General features: G+C 42.6%; 1 protein-coding gene across 1 annotated transcript in view; it reads right to left on the reverse strand.

Moving 5' to 3' along the window:
- Nucleotides 1–21,829, reverse strand: part of LOC139465712 (uncharacterized) — a 154,746-nt gene that overhangs the window by 78,110 nt on the left and 54,807 nt on the right. The window contains exons 31-50 of the mRNA XM_071247531.1: nt 20,886–21,128; nt 19,946–20,089; nt 19,174–19,342; nt 18,191–18,366; nt 17,244–17,505; nt 14,537–14,730; nt 13,985–14,071; nt 13,408–13,647; nt 11,853–12,014; nt 11,399–11,567; nt 9,963–10,141; nt 9,204–9,359; nt 7,961–8,074; nt 7,415–7,530; nt 6,050–6,527; nt 4,670–4,834; nt 3,597–3,878; nt 1,970–2,773; nt 735–917; nt 307–434 (exon numbers count right to left, since the gene is read on the reverse strand). Of these exons, the coding sequence (XP_071103632.1) occupies nt 307–434; nt 735–917; nt 1,970–2,773; nt 3,597–3,878; nt 4,670–4,834; nt 6,050–6,527; nt 7,415–7,530; nt 7,961–8,074; nt 9,204–9,359; nt 9,963–10,141; nt 11,399–11,567; nt 11,853–12,014; nt 13,408–13,647; nt 13,985–14,071; nt 14,537–14,730; nt 17,244–17,505; nt 18,191–18,366; nt 19,174–19,342; nt 19,946–20,089; nt 20,886–21,128 (4,451 nt within the window). The remainder of the gene's footprint in view (nt 1–306; nt 435–734; nt 918–1,969; nt 2,774–3,596; nt 3,879–4,669; nt 4,835–6,049; nt 6,528–7,414; nt 7,531–7,960; nt 8,075–9,203; nt 9,360–9,962; nt 10,142–11,398; nt 11,568–11,852; nt 12,015–13,407; nt 13,648–13,984; nt 14,072–14,536; nt 14,731–17,243; nt 17,506–18,190; nt 18,367–19,173; nt 19,343–19,945; nt 20,090–20,885; nt 21,129–21,829) is intronic.

Below are 21,829 nucleotides of genomic sequence, written 5' to 3' on the forward strand. Positions count from 1 at the left end.
AATAACATCTTAGAATTTCACACTTTCCTGACTGGCATAAGTGTGGTCTTTGGCCACCTTTAACATTACCGTATCAACATTAGCGAGACTATGCTAAGAAGTGGATGATCAGCAAGTGTCCATGTGATTGTAATGAAACAGTTCTGGGAATATCTCTTGACAAATGTTACATCTTTTCACCCTACATGTGACGGTGTGTCAGGTTCATGGGAACAAAGTCTCACCAAACTTGTTGGTATGAAAAGCAAACACTTTAACCACAAGGCTACCCCCACCACTGCAATAATGAGAAGGGGAGCTGCATACCTTGTATATCTCACTTCCATTAGGACAGTGCAGACCTCGGGGGCACAGGTTGTCCACAGGGTTGGGTACAGACATGTTGTTAGGACAGTAGTAGCCGCCCCAACACATTGCTGTGGCTTCTGTCATACCTGAACGAAACAAAATACAAGAGAATATGAAGGATGGGTGGGTCCTTGTAGTAGATGTAAGCTTTCTTATTCAAGCAAAATGCCAACACTATCTGACCACAACACACAAAAACTGTAAAAGCAACATATACTGAAAATCTTTCCATTCAAGTTACTATCTCCATCAAAAAAGAGACGACCCAGAAACCAGAAATAAGAAAATAAGCACAAGGCCCTAAACGTCAGATTGATTAGTTATGTCAGTTAGGAAATGCATGTTTTAACAACACAGCTACCCCTTTGTACAAGGAGGTAGTTTACCTGGATCAGGGCAGTAGTAGCCTCCGAGGCAGAGGGTACACTCAACGGAGCTGGTCAGGCCGGTGGCATTGGAGAATGTGCCTGGTGGACACTGTCTGGGCAGGTCAGTTCCCTCGGGGCAGTACGAGCCTTCTGGACATAGCATGAACTTGGCGGAGTCCGCTCGTGTTGGGCAGTAATAGCCTGTGAATGGAGGACATGATACATGAAGGACTATAGAGATATCAACAGGAGTGAGTTAGTTGGGTTTGATGCCACTTTTAGAAATATTCCAGTAATATCATTGGAGGGGACGCCAGAAATGGGCCCGACATATTGTAAATATGGGGAATCAAACCCAGACCTTTGCCATGATGCCATCAATATGCACACCATGCTACCAAGAAGCATCACATCATATAAAAGACCAATGTAATCTCAAATTATCAACTATATTTTAAGCAGCGTCATATGTTATATGAACTGACTATCTCCTCTCAGAAAAAGCTATACTGGGTAACACTGTATAGATTATGTATTCCACATATTGAAACCATTAAATAGCATTTTTATTGCATTTATTATGAAACATTTTTTCAAATACATTTAAAAAAAAATTCATTGTCTGGTAAAGTGGACAAAGGTGATCTTGTGATCTAAGGAGTCACAAATACTCATCAGTTTACAACGACATTAAGCAATATCTCAGCTATATGGAGGCATCACATTGGACTGTTCTCAAACATTAACCAGATGTGCTGTGCTGTGCTGTGGCTATAATACTGATCAAAGTGGCACTAGGATCACACAAAGTTCTCACCACTTCTCCCATCCAGCATGTTGTGCCTTACCTGGAGAACAGAGAGCTCCTGCCTTACCTGGAGAACAGAGAGCTCCTGCCTTACCTGGAGAACAGAGACGTCCTGCCTTACCTGGAGAACTGAGAGGTCCTGCCTTACCTGGAGAACAGAGAGGTCCTGCCTTACCTGGAGAACAGAGAGGTTCTGCCTTACCTGGAGAACAGAGAGGTCCTGCCTTACCTGGAGAACAGAGAGGTCCTGCCTTACCTGGAGAACAGAGAGGTCCTGCCTTACCTGGAGAACTGAGAGGTCCTGCCTTACCTGGAGAACTGAGAGGTCCTGCCTTACCTGGAGAACAGAGAGCTCTTGCCTTACCTAGAGAACAGACAGGTCCTGCCTTACCTGGAGAACAGAGAGGTCCTGCCTTACCTGGAGAACAGAGAGGTCCTGCCTTACCTGGAGAACAGAGAGGTCCTGCGGAAGTCATGTTGTAGTCAGGGCAGAAGGAGCCCCCGGTACAGTTGGTGCACTCCGCTTCACTCTGCCTGCCTGTGGTGGGGTTGAAGGTGCCGGGGGGGCAGGACTGGGCTACAACACTACCCTGTGGGCAGTAGAACCCTGTCGGGCAGATGTCAGCGTTGTCCCCCATGACTGGCGTGGAGCTGTTGGATCCTGATGTACAGAAGTACCCTGCATCACATGGTCCAACTGGCTCAGCCAGACCTTCCGTGCTACAGTGCATTCCTCCAGTACATGGCAAACAGTCGGCCACTTCTGTCTTCTCTGTGACGTTGTTGTATGTCCCGAATGGGCAAGGGAACTCATTCGCCCGAGTTGTGTTGATGGGACAATAGTAGCCTTGGGGACAGGAGGACGAGTTGAAGAGGACCACAGGTTCCTTTACACTGTCGCAGTAGAACCCCACTGGGCAGGACTTACAGAACTCTTGGCCAAGTTCATCTTGGTATGTTCCAGATGGACATCTGAGCTCGGCAGGACTTCCTTCAGGGCAGTAGTGTCCCATGCTGCAGTTGTAGCCAGGGGGTGTGGGCGAGTCTTGACCACCTGGACAGTGGTAGCCAGCACTACAGAGTCCATCGGGGACAACATTGCCACCCCCAGCGCAGTACTGTCCTGGCAGACACTGGATACAGTCCAACTCTGCATCATTCCCGGTACTGTTGAGGAAGAAGCCAGCTTGACAGAGACTTGGGGAGGGGCTGCCTTCAGGGCAGTAGGCGCCTTGTGGGCAGATATCACCTGCACAGACAGAAGAACGTGTATTAATATATTGTACTGTTCATACATCTCTGCATCATCTACATAAGTTATAGAGTTACAATTTATTGCAAAACTTTACCGATATACATTAGCATTTTATGACAATAGGTACATAAAGCTTGAACTGTAAATAATAATCATATTGTACAACAGCAAACCAGTATGAGCAAGTTTCTCTCCTCATATTAATGAATAATGATAATGATGTTTGTATTTACAGAGAACTGCTTCATAAAATTACAAATAAAGTCAGAAATGATAGGACAAAAGTAGAGGACAATGTTCATTAAGAAAATAGGTGTCACAATAGCCATACTGGTTCAGATTTAACATTGTCATAATTCTTGATGTGGTTTCAGCTGTGCTCACATCTTTAGAGGATAAATTCTAGTAAATAATGCAACCATCTGCATCAAGATGTTGAGATTGCGAAACAGTGAAGGTTGTGGTCAAACAAAGTGAGTATGGTTTTACGCCACTTTTAGCAATATTCCAGCAATATCACGGTAGTGGACACCAGAAAAGGGCTTCAAACATTGTGCCAATGTGGGCAATCGAACCCAGGCCTTTGGCATGATGAGCAAACACTTAAACCACGAGGCTAACCCACTGCCTGTTGATTGATTGATTGATTGATTGATTGAGCATGCCTTTACTCTGCTTGTTGCAATGTTCCAGCAATATCAAGTCAACGTTTTTAGTAAAAATTAATTATGTCATGTATACGACATGAAGATTATTGCCATAGATCAAAGTGTACCAAACAGTATTTCAGAACAAAAAATGAATTCAGGTCCCTTACCTGTGGTTCCATCGGTGGGATTACCAACTGTGGCGAGAGCTGTGCAGTAGTACCCAGGGTCACAGAGCCCTGACGTGTTGCTCAGCCTGTCCGTGGCACAGTAGTGGCCCGGGGTGCAGGGGGTGGGGTTGGTGGAACCCTGTGGGCAGAAGTAGCCCGCAACACACTGGTCACCACCCACACCAGAGGGCGCTGCTGTCTTCGAGCCGTTGATGCAGTAGTATCCAGAATCACATGGTCCTGATGGTGTGGAGAGGCCGGTCTGTGCACAATACTGGCCACCTGATATGTTAGGCCTTATCAATACATGGTTTAGGGGTTCATTGACAACAAGTTTACAAATATAGAAAAAAAATTAATCACCAAAGCTGTTGAACATGAAAGTACCAGTTGACTTTCAAAAGAAATGTCAAACAGCATTTTAAATTCACACTTTGGCCAGAATAAATTCCTTATTAGACTTTTATCCAAATTTATAAAATCTAAGGAGGTAGGATTTAATTTTTTTTAAACAAATAGTTCATGGCATCGGTTGTACATTAACATCAAATGTTGATGGATGTGATTCTTCTAACACATGTACATATGTTTGGAAGGAACAGATATATGGTGTATTTTACCAAAAAAGAAATGGAGGGAGCACCACATAATTGTTTTGTTTTGTTTGTTAATTGTTTAACACCACACTCAGCAATATTCCAGCCATATGACGGCGAGATGTAAATAATCAAAGCTGGACCAGACAATCCAGTTACTGACATCACAAACATTGATCTATGCAATTGGGACAATAATATGATCAGATTGATTGCTTCTAGCATTAGTTTTTTAGGATATTTGCTTCTGATCACTATGATCAAACTGTTCTACACTTCCAGCAGGGATATCTCCTTGTGACATATTGTACAGTCCTGCATGTGTTTGATAAGCATTATAAGTGTTTCAGGAGAAAATGTTTGCTTAATCATAATTTCCCCTAGCTACACACTTGAATGCAGTGATGTGTGGTAGTTTTTAGGAATAGTTCAACAAATAATACCCATGATTATTTACACAATATAACTGGATCTTACCTGGGCAGGTGAGACAGTCAGCTTTCTTTGTTCTGCTTGTGTCATTGTTGAAAGTCCCAGCGTCACAAGGGAACTCATTCCAGCGTTGTGTGTTGTTGGGGCAGTAGTGTCCACTCTCACATGGGTAATCGGTGTAGTTGCCGGTCCCAGCAGGGCAGTAGTAGCCTACACAACACAGGACACATCGTACAGGCATAGAGCTTACAGCCACAACCACAGTGACCAAGACCACTGAAAACTGGTAGGAGTGAGTGAGTGAGTGAGTGAGTGAGTGGGTGCGTGAGTTTGGTTTTACGCCGCTTTTAGCAATATTCCAGCAATATCATAGCAGGGGGGCACCAGAAATGGGCTTCACACATTTTACCCATGTCGGGAATTGAACCCGAGTCTTCGGCGTGATGAGCAAACGCTTTAACCACGAGGCTACCCTACCACCCCTGAAAACAGGTAGGAGACCATTGAACACTGGTAACATGTCATTGAACAGATCACAGCACACAGGTATCAGATAATTTGACACTCGTTTAAGATCACTGATCATTGGTGCCAGAAACTTGGACATTGTTTGTTTCTTGTTCACCCCACACTCAGCAATATTCCAGCTTTTTGATGGCGCTCTGTAAAAAATCGAGTTTGGACAAGACAATCCAGTGACTGACATCATGAGAATCAATCCAAGCAATTGGAATATGATGACCGTTAGTCACCTCTTATGACAAGCATAGTGCCTTTTACGGCAAGCATGGGTTGCTGAAGACCTATTCTACTCTGTATCTTCAAGAGTCGAACCTTGGACAGTGGCACCAGCACCAGATCAAGGAAAACTGGCTTCAGAGAATTGACCACTGGTGCCAGATCATTTACCATTGGCACTAGATCATTTGAAAAGATGATACCATACCACTGGGTGAGTGAGTGAGTTGGGTTTAACGCCGCTTTTAACAGTATTCCAGTTATATCACGGCGTGTCACCTTAATGTAGGAGGAAAGCCCGAAATGATGCAGGTCTCTGACGTTTACCACTTCGGTGAAACCCACGAGCACGGATATGGTGCTGACAAACCTAGAAACATAATCAGGGCAAACCGGGATTCGAACCCATGATCATAGGTTTCTGGCGTGCCCAAGGGACGCAACTCTGCACAGCGAATCATGGGGCCTTATACGACTGGGCCACCCATGCCCCTACCATACCACTGAACACTGGTATCAGAGCATTGGTCACTGGTAGCAGGCCATTGGGAACTGGCACCAGATCAATGAACACTGGTAGCAGATCATTGACAATTGTATCAGGACCTTGGACATTGGCACCAGGTAGGAAACCTAGTAGATTTCATCTTTAAATCTTCCACAATACTGCAAATTGTATTTTCTTACCTTCTGGACAGGAGATGCACTTGTCGAGCCCCTCCACATCAGCGTATGTTCCGTTCTCGCAGGGTATCGGGAAAACGCTGCTCACTCCTCCTGGGCAGTAACTTCCCACAGGACAGAGACCGCCGAACCCTACCTGGCGGTCATCGTAACATGTGTTGTTCAGAGGATCTGTCTTATTGACACCATTTGGATATTCACGATCAATGCCTGACACACACCAGTGTCCCTGGGCACAGTCCCCAGTGGGGGCATCTAGATGTTCTCCACCACAGTACTTCCCCCCTGGGCAGGGCTTACACTGGACTTCTGCATACAAGCCTTCCACATCACTATATGTTCCTCGGGGGCAGGACAGCCAATCAAGGCCTGTTCCTGATGGGCAGTAGTATCCGATTGGACAGATGGCATTTTGTCCTTGACCTTTACAGTAGTAGCCTGCCGGGCAATCATAGCATGTCACAGCATGGGTGTGGTTTACCTGCAACAAACACATTTAGAATTACATGATGCATTCTAACAAAATGGTCATTATCAGGCATGAAACCTGTTCGAAAAAAGTTTTCCAAATTTTGATTTGAGTAAGAGAGTTTAATGCTGGTTATATCGCGGCGCGTCAGCTTAATGTGGGAGGAAAGCCTGAGGTGATGCAAGTCTCAGACCTTTACCACTTTAGTGAAACCCACGAGCACGGGTATGGTGCTGACAAACCTAGAAACATAATCAGTGCAAACAAGGATTCAAACCCACAATCATAAGTTTCTGGCGTGACCAAGGGACACAACTCTGACTGTGCTTGCAACACAGCAGAATACATTAATATCTGACAGATGAATATTGAATATCACTTATCCAGATCTCCTTTAGACTAGAGATTTTTCCTACCAAAAACTCTTCATTCTAACTTCTCAATGTATCTAAAGAAACATTACTGTATTCTTTTTATTACGTTTATTTGGATAAATTCACTGGATTCAGGGCGAACCAGGATTCGAACCCACAATCACAGATTTCTGGCATGCCCAAGGGACACAACTCTGCACAGCGAATCGCGGAGCCTTAGATGACTGGGCCACCCCTGCCCCCTTTGATTGGAGAGCTCTTGCACAGTAACCATCTGAGCTTTTTATAAGCCAAAACTAGAAATGTTATCAGGCAAACATGGATTCAAATCCACTATGACTGTTTCAATGCTTTAATGACTAGCCATAAATATTTCAGCCACAATCAGCAAGATTATCCACAGTCATCTCTAATGAGAGTTGGTATTGCAGACATGTTCCAAATGATTCCCCATATGGTTTAATTATGGTGAGCATCACTTTGCTTCTAACACTTGTCTGTAGGTGAAAGCCTCCCTGAACTCACATAGCTGTTGTTCCTGCATGGAATGGCTGCAGCCACACCCTCCGGGCAGTAATGTCCGATTGGGCAGTAGGTGTCATTGGGTTCCTTGTAGATCGACCCCACCGGACAGTAGTACCCTGAAACAATGAAATACCCAGTTCTTGTATATCAAAGTATCAATATATCAAAGTATACTATGCCCAGCCTGCTAGTCTCTGATTACATACAAAACACATATATAAACTTATTGCAAACTGGTTGAACAGAATGTCCTAAAAAAACCCAAAAAACTACATGTATGGAGGCTATATGTTGAGTTAGTAGTAAGGCCATGAGTGCACACATCAATTTCAATTTCACTGATAACAAACTTAAAGCTGCAGGATTAAATTCATTAGCCTAAATGGCACAGAAATGAACATGTGCATCCCAAACACTATTTCTATGTCAATATATTTTAATTTTCATCTGCAAGCACACATTCTAGATATGTGAAGGTATTTAAGTTGTAGACTTATGCCATTTCTCAACATGATAAATTGTCTGTTAGATGATAACAGTCCTCACCTTCTCCACACAGCCCCGTAGGTTCCGAGAGTCCATCTGTCTCGCAGTACGATCCTCCCGGACATTCGGAGCATTCATTCTCTGTCTTCACATTCGTAAAGTTGGAGAATGTTCCTGAATAATAATAACACTGACGACTCATGTGGAAGGAATCAGAACTAAGATAATACAATGTTGTAGAGCAAGAGGATACATATGCAGGCATGGACGAGGGTCTTACACTGTTACCAAATTGCAACTCCATGTCAGTATTAGAGAAAGGAACGGTGGAGACTGCCATATCATAGCAGACACATGGATCATATGACAAACAGAAACAAAAATATAGTAAATATTACAGAGAGTTTATAAGTTAAAGTGAGGTTCACTGGAGCTACTCATTACTGATCATGGTGACACAGATATTGAGGGCTATACAGACTTTATGACATGGTGGTGCTACTGACCTTTAGGACACGGTGGTGCTACTGACCTTTAGGACACGGTGATGCTACTGGCCTTTAGGACATGGTGATGCTACTGACCTTTATGACATGGTGGTGCTACTGAACTTTAGGACATGGTGATGCTACTGGCCTTTAGGACACGGTGATGCTACTGGCCTTTAGGACACGGTGATGCTACTGGCCTTTAGGACATGGTGATGCTACTGGCCTTTAGGACATGGTGATGCTACTGGCCTTTAGGACACGGTGGTGCTACTGACCTTTGGGACATGGTGATGCTATTGACCTTTGGGACATGGTTATGCTACTGACCTTTGGAACATGGTGATGCTCCTCACCTTATGACATGGTGATACTACTGACCGCTGGGACATGGTGATGCTACTGGCCTTTTGGGACATGGTGATGCTCCTCACCTTATGACATGGTGATACTACTGACCGCTGGGACATGGTGATGCTACTGGCCTTTTGGGACATGGTGATTGCTTCTCACCTTATGACATGGTGATGCTACTGACCTTAGTGGCATGGTGATGCTGCTGACCTTTGTGGCATGGTGATGCTCCTCACCTTATGACATGATGATGCTGCTGACCTTTGTGGCATGATGCTACTGACCTAAGTGGCATGGTGATGCTCCTCACCTTATGACATGGTAATGCTGCTGACCTTTGTGGCATGATGCTACTGACCTAAGTGGCATGGTGATGCTCCTCACCTTATGACATGGTGATGCCTCTGACCTTTGTGGCATGGTGATGCCTCTGACCTTTGTGGCATGGTGATGCTACTTACCTTTGGGACATGGTGATGGTGTGTGGCTGAGAGCTGGACAGTAGTAGCCAGATGGACATATGTTCTCCTGGGAGCTGGTGGATCGCACAGGACAATAGTAGCCAGCCTCACATGGACCACTTTCTGTTGTTGCATTCAGCTCACTACAGTATTTGCCTGCCATAGTCATAAAGAAGGATTAATACACATTTATACAACAGGATAACAGGTTGGATATACATATTTATTATACACTTCAGTGTGAAAGACTGAGATTTTTAAGTGGAGAAAAGTGATATTTTTCATTGCAGTAAACATAACACTTGATATTTCAATGCAGTGAACATAACACAACGGAACTATTGTCATACAAGAGTTACCTCCCCAAAAAATGTCTCCCCTTTATCTTAAGTGTCAATCAAGACTATTCACAAAGCTCCATTTTTGTTAGTTGACTAGCGTGTTTTCTTTCGTTTTCAACAGCGGTCTTGTAGATTTCAAGAACATTTTTTGTTGATGATGATTTTGTATATAATCATATCCAAATGTATGATAAAGAATATTATTGACCTCGAATATGCTTGTTACTTTTGTTTATATTATTTAAGATTATGCAAACATTGAACTACTTTTTAAATCGCAATTACAATGGGAGGAGAAATGTCCCTGCGTGTTAGGTAGGGAGAATTTACGTAGCAAGGTTTTACATTTGTAATCAAATAATTTAATTTTCCGGTAAACACTTTGATGACCTGTAGGCACCATAGCCTGAAGCCTCACCTGCAGTGCAGTTGAGGCATTGCTCCTCAGCTGTCAGATTGACAGCGTTTGAGTACGTCCCGAGTGGACACTTCTGGGGCTCGGACGTTTGTCGTGGGCAGTAGTGACCTACTGGACACAGGTCAGCATCGTAGCCTTGAGAAGGTGTGCCAGATGTGGCATACTGACGGCAGTAGTAGCTGAAGAAAGATCAGATGTGTCAGAAATGAGTTGTGCAATGAGTTTGTATTTTCTGAAATAAGTCTCCTCATTCAAACTCTATTCTGATCCTGTCAGTTGATAGACAAGAGTGAGTGAATGAGTGAGTATGGTTTTACGCAGCTTTTAGCAATATTCCAGCAATATCACGGCGGGGGACACCAGAAATGGGCTTCACATATTGTACCCATGTCAGGAATCGAACCCGGGTCTTCGGGGTGGCGTGCGAACGCTTTAACCATGATAGACAAGTCTGCTCCTAGGTATTCTTCAACTCATTTAGTAACCCTTGCTATAGTTAAAGGCTCTTGTCCTGCAATAAATACTCATTTTGCCCATACATTTAAGCAATATTTGTGAATAAAAATAATTTTGCAATGTTTTTAATAAGTATCTTGTGACAAATTAATGACATAACTTCCTGAAAGCCCTCCAAAATAAACATTATTTCATTTACCTCACAGCCTTTTCACTTAACGCAAAATGAAAACTCAAATTAAGTAACACGTATCATAGAAGCTTGTATGATGTTTGTGGAGCCATTTGTTGCAAATATTTGCAACCATCAATTGTTCATGACACATAAACACTTTATTATGAGCAGATATCTCTACTTGTGATTTTGAAAGCCATATTTTATTACATTTCCCCCAAGAAGAAAAAAGTTATCGTAATAAATTATTTTGGAGTACTGTTGGAGGTACCAAGCTAATGTTGAGGAAGTTCATTAATACACTCATGACATAATGTGTAACTCCTTGTAGCTAACAGGTTATTCTTTCAACACATCATTCGTGACCAACTCGTGTTATTCCGGGACAAGCCGAATAGCGACTCGTGCCTCTATCGTGGCCATTTTTGCGACTGGGTTCCGTCTTAGTGCAAACGGGCATACCTAAAATAATTGTCAACTCGTTGTGTAATGGTTCACACATATTTCCCCATATATTATATATATTTCAGATGCAATTTAAAGCACATCTGGACATGCGGAATTATCCAGTATGATTGAACACATTTAAGTGTGTCTTTGGTATATTTTTAGATGCAAGACATATGTAAAATCAAAAATTATTTCTGAGGGATTCTTTGACAAAGAACTTGAAATCATACGCGCATTCTGATTGGTTTGTCATATTTTCTCATATAACATCCGTCGATAGGGGACGAGTCTTGTTGCAGGTAACGAAAAGGGGCGAGTGGTGATGAATGTCAACGCATCTGCCAGTGGAACTCACCCAGCCTCACAGATGCTGGTGAAGGTGGTCTGGGCAGGCATATCACAGTAATAGCCTCCTGGACAGGGGAGACAATCGGCCTGTTCCTGTAGCCCAGTGCGGTTGCTATATGTCCCTTTTGGACATGGATGTTCCACGGCATACTTGGTTTCCGCTGGACAGAAGTACCCTGAGGAAGCAAGTATCAATACTATAATGAAAAAGTCTCTAAATGCCTATGAATGTATGGATCATTTGATTGCTTTAGTCACATTTATACGCTTCAATGATGACATGTTTCAAGACAATTGCTTGATTTTGGTAAAAGAGCCTATGCCGAAATGTCACATTGAAAAAAGTAAGTTGAAATCTGTGTCAACCCTCTCTTTATAGACAACTACATAACTGTATAGGCTACTATATACAATACATCGATAGAGGCCAGGAAGCATACAATCTGAGTTACATATCTTACCCATAGGACAGTAGCTGTTGTTGTAGAGGACAACAGGGTCCATGGTGTTGTCACAGAAGAATCCTTGTGGGCATGGTTTACACTGGCCTTGGCCGACCTCGTCCTGGTAGGTGCCGCTGACACAACGCACGGCCTCATGGCTGCCGAGGGGACAGTTGTGACCTGGGAGACACGGTTCATATATAGACATGTTCCACCGAAGGGAGTTGTACAGAGACCAAATTGAGGAAAAAGGGGACATTGTCAAAAAAGGGGTCAATAAATAGTACTTTAAAAATATACTATATATATTTTTAACCCATGTTCATTGTTATAAAGAGTAGAGTTCACATAATTTAGATTACCATATGTCTTGAAAATATGATTATTCATATTCATTGAGCAACTACTGGCTTCTTCTCTTTATCAATCTTATGGTTTTTATTTCCAGAAGGAGCACAGGTATATGAGAAACATAGAAGAGCACACACTTTGATAAGGCTGTTAAAAGGCAAATCTGTTCTTTGATATTTGATATACTGCAGCTTCAATTAAGATAAGGTGATAGAGGGAGCCACTTCCATTCAAAAGCCTTAGTCTTATTCTTTTTGTTCGCAATACATTTCTCAAAGTTGTAAGTCAACATTTACCCACAATTCAAGTGTTTGGCGTAGATGCCGTCTGCCCTCGATAATCACATAATCATACAGCAAGATAATCACAAAACACTGATCTGGTATCCCCTCTACATTCATCCTTAATACAGTTGTATCTCACCATCTTTCACGTATTCACAACAGATTTCAGTCTTCAAAATACACAAATTTTTGTTGGTTTAACATTATTTTGAACATTTCAGTTCTATCACAGCATGTCAACTTGATGAATGAAGAAAGCCTGAAGTGATCCAGGTTTTAGACATTTAAACTTTGGTGAAAACAATGAGCATGGGTGTTGACAGACCTAAAACTGGGATTCACACCCCTGATCATAGGTTTCTGGCACCTATGGGATGCCAATGTTAATTGCAGGTCTTTAGACAACTGGGTCTACCTAACATGCCACCCAGATCATTCGGACAATTTCATCTTGCCTAAATCTCTAAATGCCAACACCAATAGTGAAACGATGTGCAGCTGCTCCAGGGCCCACTTGCACAAAGCAATCTTAGCACTACGACTATTGTAAGTCTATGTTAAAGTATGGGAGTTACGATCATCTTAGCACTACGACTATTGTAAGTCTATGTTAAAGTATGGGAGTTATGATCATCTTAGCACTACGACTCTTGTAAGTCTATGTTAAAGTATGGGAGTTACAATCATCTTAGAGCTGAGATTATTGTAAGCCAATGTTAAAGTATGGGAGTTATGATCATCTTAGCACTACGACTATTGTAAGCCTAGGTTAAAGTATGGGAGTTATGATCATCTTAGAGCAGAGACTATTGTAAGCCTATGTTAAAGTATGGGAGTTATGATCATCTTAGTGCTAAGATCGCTTTGCGCAAGTGGGCCCAGATAATACAGTCTAAGACGTCTCCAAAGCAACTTGACAGAATGAACGCAGGACCAACCTTGAGGGCATGTGTACTCAGCAGGGTTGGAGATGTTCATGCCAGGGGGGCAGTAGTAACCCGCGTCACACTTCGTGTCTGCGTCGACATTGCCATAGCCTGCGCAGTAGAAGCCTTGCAGACATGTGATACAGTCGCTCTCAGACCGTGACCCTGTTGTGTTCAGGTATGTTCCTGGAGGACAGAATGTGCCGTTGGCGCTTCCATCATGGCAGAATTGACCAAGTGGACATAGGTCACCTGAAAACATTATGGCAGTCTTGAAAACGGTAAGATGGAATGATTATTAACTTGGATGTCGAGTTAGTGAGGAGGATCTTATGCCAGTTTAAACACAATGATAGTCAGGTCCCAACTTAAAGCACAGATAGGGGCTCTTGTCCATTACCTTACTTTTCTTCCAGATAAGAAAAACTTTACTGACGTTAATAATTCCATTCCTTTCATCCTCTCTCCTGGTGATAACCATACACTCTTCATTATCAGAAGTGGTTCAGTTTTTCAGGGGTTGTAACAGAGACCAAATCTGTACCCGACAAGAGACCAGTGATGCCACAACACTGGATCTAAACCTCACCATAGCTTTGTCCGACTGGCGTGGGTGTTGAGGAACCTCCGGAACAGTAGTAGCCTTCACTGCAGTTGCCAGTTGGTGCAGACAACTCTGTAAGAAACATTGTACAACACTTGAACACTTCAACTGACCTCATCCTGTTGCCAGTCAAGGTTCTTCAAACTACAGGACAACCTTATACTTGGCTTGCCCTGTGCTTTCTGCTGCTGTCTGGTGATTAAACACCTGCAAAGCTGATAAAACACCAAAAAAACTATATCTGTTCAATCATAAATGCTTTTAATTTTCTGAGACAGTGACCCACACATGGGAATTGATTCAACACCACTTAATGACTCCAATGTACCTGCTACTGAACACATGGCCTTTGTGGAAAGGATTTGAAAGCGGGCTTTTCTCTTACCTGTATATCTATAACACTTAATTCAGAATGAGATTATCAGAGAATATCAATCTTTGTTAAAAGCTGGTACTCACCAACATAATAACTGAAACAAAATCTCAGTTAATCTCCTTTGCCACAAAAACATCTTTGGTGGTTGTTCCTGTACTCACCAACATTGTCACAGTACAGCCCCGGTGTGCAGGGGATCTCGAGGGAGCTCCCTCGAGGACAGAAGTGCCCCTGGGTGCACTGTCCACCCTCCACGAGTGTGGTTGGCTGAGCAGACTTGGCCCCACCTGTGCAGTACCAGCCCGGGTCACACTCATCAGTAGGCACAGCCAGGCCCTGGGAGGCACAGTAGAACCTGTGGGGTATACATACAGTTAACCCTAGGGCATATACATGCAGCTAACCAAGTTGGGTATACATACAGTTATCCCTGTGGGGTATACATGCAGTTAACCATGTGGGATATACATACAGTTAACCCTGTAGAGTAAACATGCAGTTAACCCTGGGGGGTATACATGCAGTAAACCATATGGAGTATACACACAGTTAACCCTGTGGGGTATACATAGAGTTTACCTTGGGGTGTATACATGCAGTTAACCCTGTGGGGATATACACAGTTAACCCTGTGGGGTATACACAGTTAAACCCTGTGGGTATACACAGTTAACCCTGTTGGGTATTCACAGTTAAACCATGTGGGGTATACACAGTTAAACCATGTGGGGTATACACAGTTAACCCTGTTGGGTATACAGTTAAACCCAGTGGGGTATAGACAAATAAACACAGTGGGGTATACACAGTTAACCCTGTGGGGTATACACATTTAAACCCTGTGGGTATACACAGTTAACCCTGTTGGGTATACAGTTAAACCCAGTGGGGTATAGACAAATAAACACAGTGGGGTATACACAGTTAACCCTGTGGGGTATACACATTTAAACCCTGTGGGTATACACCAGGGGTCCGGAAACCGTCATATGCGCCGGACATGTCCGATTGGGAATCTCAAATGTCCGGTCTAAAATATTGCTTACCGGACATTTAAATTTTTCTGTCCGGACATTCTTAAATTTTGACCGGACATGATCAACAGTTGGGACTGAGCAATTTCTGTCTGCAGTTGTAACACAATGAAGATTATCTACACTGACAAGCTTTGTTTGTTTTGATTGCTGTAAATACATCGTACCTAGAATGATAGTCCAATCGGTCAATCACTGTAATAGGCAATAAACTGAGTTGACACTGATTAACTGAGGATTTATTACTGAGAACATCTTGTTGATTTGAGTAAAATGTGTTTACAACTGTACATAAATACCTTGCATCATCGATGTACCTCATTATCCTCACAATGCTACGATACGTAACCTCAGTCAAGAAGCGAAAGCGTGACGACAGCCAGTCGACCGATGCAGATCAGTCGAGCGGATCTGCCAAACCCTCAAAGTCTGAATGATCATTTTGTAAGTCGTGGCTAACGACTTTCACTTGGTTGACATACAACGAGGATTTGCAGATTTTATTGTTTTCAGTAGCTAGTTGTATATTGAATCTTGATTGACCGCCATTTTGCTTTCCCGGACAATCGATATCAAATTTTTTTATGGTCAATAATTAAGTACAGATGAAAAAGTATTCAAATAACTACTGCCATCAACGATAGTTTAGGATTTATGATTATTTTATCTGTCTTGTTTTTAAATAATCTTTAGTTTAAAAAACAACAACTTTTCCCGTGAGGTCACGTGATAACCAAATATGGGATAATAGTCTCGATCCAAATGTTACAACGCGTACACTTGAGCAGACTCATGAATATTAATTAGACCGTTCACAACGTTGACAGATCGTTATTATAACAGAAACAAACGTATGTTTTCCATATATATCTAAAATGATATTATTTGTTATTAATTGTCCGGTGAATTAAAAAATTTAAATTGAAACAATTCATAATTCATCATATTATGAATATGTAACAACTTGTAATTTGTGTGTAAAAAGTCGTACTAAAACACTCTGTTTGAAGGGGGCGTGGCAAAAATGTAAATGTCCGATTGGGATTTTAATTTTTCCGGACCCCTGGTATACACAGTTAACCCTGGGTGGTATTCATGCAGTTAGCCATGTCGAGTATACATGCAGTTAACCATGTGGGGTGTACACAAAATTAACCTGGGGTACACATACAGTTAACCCTGTGGAGTATAGATGGTTTAGGACTGTACAACCTGTGAGTATAAACAGTTAACCCTGCAAGTTAACCAATCACTTGTCGTAAGAGGCGACTAACAGGATCGGGTGGTCAGACTCGATGACTTGGTTGATACATGTCATCGATCCCAATCACTGGATTGTCTGGTCCAGACTCGTTTATTTACAGACCGCCACCATATAGCTGGAATATTGCTGAGTGCGGCATTAAACAACAAACAAACAAACAAACTTAACCAATCAATGAGATGGTTTGGGACCATAGAACCTGTGTGGTATACATAAGTTAATCCTCCAATGTAACCAATCTATGTGATTTTTTGGCACCTTAAAACCTGTTGGGTATACACAGTTAACTTCCACAGTAACCAAACTATAAGATGGTTTGGGACAGTAGAACCTGTAGGCTACACACAGAGTTAACCCTGCTATATAGCAATTAGTGAGCCTAGTCTTTTGTTGCTCATGGAAATATTGTTTGATAATACCACAGCAGCATAAATGACATCATTGCTTGTGCAAGTAATATCAGTTTATAGAGAGGGCATTTATTTCACTGTCACACAAGGATACTGGAATATCACTGTTTAGTATGCAAGAATATATTTTGTTGAGCTGTACAAGGGAGTGAACTCTTACCCTGGCAGACAGGCAAGGCAGTGTGACGCGGCACTCATCCCCGTGGCGTTGTTGTAGGTTCCAGCCAGACAGGGTGTCTGGTAGGCTGTCTTGTACTTAGGGCCACACCAGTAGCCCTCGGGACACAGGAAGGGGTCGCTGGTGTTGACGGGGCAGTAGTAGCCAGCTGGGCAGTCCAGGCAGATAAAACGCCCAGTCTCGTTGGAGTAGGTTCCAGCATCACATGCTGTAGGGACACTCGACCCAGATGGACACTTGTATCCTGGCAAACAATGTGTCATCCTTATAAGGAGTGCGATTATGTTTGAGTGCGATTTATGACTTGACCTCACCTGTGTTTTGACAGGAACAGTCTACAACTCAATTTGTTTCAAATTGAATTTTGCCTTTGTTACTGGCAATGTTCAAACTCAATATTTAAGGCTATAAGAACAAAACAAACAAGTGTTAAGAAGAACTAAATAAATTGAAGTCTGGTAAGTGTCGCACATTATTTCAGTAAGAGGACATTTTTGGTGAGGAGATGCCTCAAATCTGGTTACCAATACATTCCGCCCACACCTATAGATGAGTATGGTTTAGCATTTTCTCATATCCAGGGACATCAAGGATGGGCTTCACATATTGTGAATGAAAATATAACAGGGCCCCAATTCCATAAAGCTATCTTAGCATTATGATGATTGTAAGCCAATGTAAAATATAGGAATCATCTTTGAGCTAAGATCAGTTTTTGGAATGGGGCCTTGGGCCCCTGCTCCACAAAGCAATCTTAACACTAAGACGATCATAACTCCTATACTAAAAACATAGACTTACGATAATCATAGTGCTAAGATCGCTTTGTGCAATGGGATCCTGGTCTTTTTAGCTGCGACAAGCAACTGCTTCAACCACTAGGCTACCCTACCTCCATCGATATCAGATTAATGTCATTATCTGCTCACCGGAGGGACAGATGTCTCCGTAGGTCTGGTTGATGGGTGATGGTTCTGGGGACCCGAGGCTGCAGTAGTGGCCAGGGCTACACTCCAGCGTCGTCTCCGTCATGTTGTAGTAGGGGCAGTAGAAACCAGGGTCACAGAGCTCACACTCATCCTCCTTCGTCTTCCTGGCGTACTTGCTGGAAATAGCAAATAATAGTTGTCTCACAATCAGCTTTTCTTACTTAAAAACACAGGGTTTCATAACCCATGACTCATGGTTTATTTGTTTGTTTGTTGTTAAATGCTGCACTCAGCAATATTCCAGCTATATGACGGTGGTCTGGAAATACTCAAATCTGAACCAGACAATCCAGTGATTTACATCATGAGCATAGATCCATGCATTTGGGATACAATGACAAGCATCAACCAAGTCAGAAAACCTGATTACCCAATTCCCTTCAGTCGCCTTATTTGACAAGAATAGTCACCTTTTCGGCAAGCATGGGTTGCTATTCTGTTCTACCCTGGATCTTCAGGGGTCCCATAACAATTGTGCATTTGCACTTTCCTGTTGAATGGGTGGCCCAGCTGTGTCAACTCTTAACTGCATGGGTCGGCTTGTAACAGGCACAACACTCAATTTAACATGTATTTGATCCTTGGTTTGTCAGCACCTTAACAAGCCCACTGAGCCACCATGGTGCAGTCTTCAAAGGAATACCCCGCTCAGACACAGTATACTGACTCTGAGCCAACCAGTCCTTGCTTTATCCTCGAGAGCCAGGCAAGGTAACAAAAGGTACCATTTTATTGTATCACACAACCATGGGATTGGCCTTCCAACTTTCCGCTCTCTGGGCAGATGCTGTATCTACTAGACCTGCTGGGTCTGCTGTGCTGTAACTGAAGTGCTGTTCAAAGCAACATTAAACTCGCTGCACATCACCTGCTACTTTGACATGAATCAGTATTGTATATTGATACGAGAGCGGAGTAATTACCCAAGCCTTCCCCGAGGACACGCTGTCGGGGAGATACTTCCTTCTGGGCAGTAAAAGCCTTTGGGACAGCGCCCTCTGTTCTCATTGTCCGTGTCTTCTGGCGTGGGTGTCGATGACCCAATAATGGACCAGTACCCAGCTGTGATCATCCCAGTAGCGTTGGTCAACCCTAAGTAAGACAACATGTAAATATGTAAAGTGAAGCTATGGCTTCTTGGAAGAAATATGCTGATGAAAGGCAACATTATTACTTCAACATAGTGGATAATGCAAGGAGAATGATATATTTTGTTTGTTTGTTGTTTAACAGGCTACATGACAGAGGTTTGTATATAATCAAGTCTGGATCAGACATTCAAGTGATTAACATTATCAGCATCGATCCTCGCAATTGGGATACGATGACATGCATCAACCAAGTCAGTGGGCCTGACCACTCGATCCTGTCAGTCACCTCTTACGACAATGCTGTGTATAAGTATGTGTCCAGTACACACAAATCCATAGTTTGGAAGCAGAAAAAACAACTGCTTCAAAAGGGGTGCACACAGAATTTCCAAATCAAATTTAATAATTAATTTTATGAGAGGTTGTCAGTCTCTTAAAACTCAGTTAATTGATATAAATACGACTTTATTCTGTCATATCTACAAATAAACATGTTCCAAGTTTGATATGCCATAGCTTGATCCTTTGAAACTCCTACATATTAGGGGGTCTTCTGAATCTCTTGTTTAACAAAGATAAAAGCCTGCAATACAGTTGTACACACCTTCTGAGGCACAGTAGTGCCCGGCATCACACAGTGTACAGTTGGCTTCGGCCTCTAGACCATCATCCTTCCCATACGTCCCGATCGGACACGGAGTCCCCTGCTTGGTGGGGATGCTGGCTGTACTGGCAACACAGTAGAAACCTAGGGAGAGAGATCATGGGCATGGTCACTATATGTGTCTCTTCTGGATACCCATTTGCTGAGGATGACCCTGACTGGGCTAGCAGTGAGTGAGTGAGATGGGTTTCACACCACTTTTAACAGTATTCCAGTCATATTACGGCGTGTCAGCTTGATGTGGGAAGAAAGCCTGAGGTCTCAGAAGTTTACCACTTCGATGAAACCCATGAGCGCAGGTATGGTGCTAACAAACCTAGAAACAGGGCCAACAGGGATTCAAACCCACAATCATGGGTTTCTGGCGTGACCAAGGGACGCAACTCTGACTGTGCTTGCAACACAGCAGAATACAGTCATTAATATCTGACAGATGAATATTGAATATCACTAATCCAGATTCCTTTAGACTGGAGATTTCTCCTATAAAAATCTCTTCTCTCTGACTTCTCAGTTTATCCAAACAAACATTACTGCCTTCTCTTTCTTACGTTTATACAGATAAATTCATTGGATTCACACAACAGTTCTGTCCGGGTTAACACTTTACACACAATGTCATTTGTTGTAAGCATATTTTTAAATCTAGATTCTATTATGGCTAAAAAGGCATTACCTATATGAAAAATACTAACACTAATATTAACCCACTTACAACAAAGTTGTAACAAAATTTACGAAATGACCAACTGAAGGGCATTAAATCAGTAAGCAATGTAGCATGGTGATGATTAAAACAGAATTTCAAATCATCTCTCCAAATTCTGGAACTGAAATAAAAAAGGAGGGCATGTAAACATTTTGGCAGTTACAGGCCTACCTTGTGGACAGACTCGTGGAGCTTCCCCTGGCAAGCAGATGAACCCAGCCAGACACAGCTCACACACAGAGAGGCCTGTGTTGTTAGCATAGAAGCCAATGGGGCACTGCTTGGGCTGGTCTGTCCCCTCCAGACAGATGTGATGCATTGGGCAGATGGCGCCGGTGTCGTTGGAGACGCTGGAGTTGATGGGATCAGGAATCCATGAGCCACCAGTACAATAGTATCCAGCGCTACATGATCCTGCAAACAATGGAATAATGGGGTATAAATGCAATATTGGTATCTATCCCACAACCAGTACATGGTCCTGCAAATGGAATAATGGGGTATAAATGCAATATTGGTATACCTACAGTTCCAGGACATGGACATCCAAATAATGGAATGAGTTACAAAATCCATATTGGTATACCTACAGTACCAGTACATGGTCCTGCAAATAATGGAATAATGGGGTATATATGCCATATTGGTATACCTACACTACCAGTACATGGAGTACATGGATCTCCAGATAATGGAATAATGGTGTATTAATGCCATATTGGTACACCTACAATACCAGTTTATGGTCAGCAAACAATTGAATAATGGGGGTATAAATGGGAGGAATATCCAAAGTGATATTGTAATGACTTGGTGAAACCCCCATGCCAACACACCAAGAATCATATTTAGGGCATATGAAAATCTAACCAATATCTGTGCGTCTTGACACAAAAAAAGAGACAACTGCACAAAAAACTCATGCGACTCAGATCATTTGTAGGCCATAGTGACTTTAGTGCACTCACTGTCGTGTATAACCGTGGTGCACATTGCATTGAAGTGGAAAAGCCAGGTCGTATTCATTACATTGTGGTACAGTAGATAGTGGAACAGCAATCTTGATTTCTAACAGTAACACCATCGCTGTACAATGAACTGACTTTTTGATGCTG

Source organism: Haliotis cracherodii, unplaced genomic scaffold (genome assembly GCF_022045235.1).
Source record: "Haliotis cracherodii isolate W230 unplaced genomic scaffold, xgHalCrac1.p SCAF_18, whole genome shotgun sequence".
Classification (NCBI taxonomy): Eukaryota; Metazoa; Mollusca; class Gastropoda; order Lepetellida; family Haliotidae; genus Haliotis; species Haliotis cracherodii.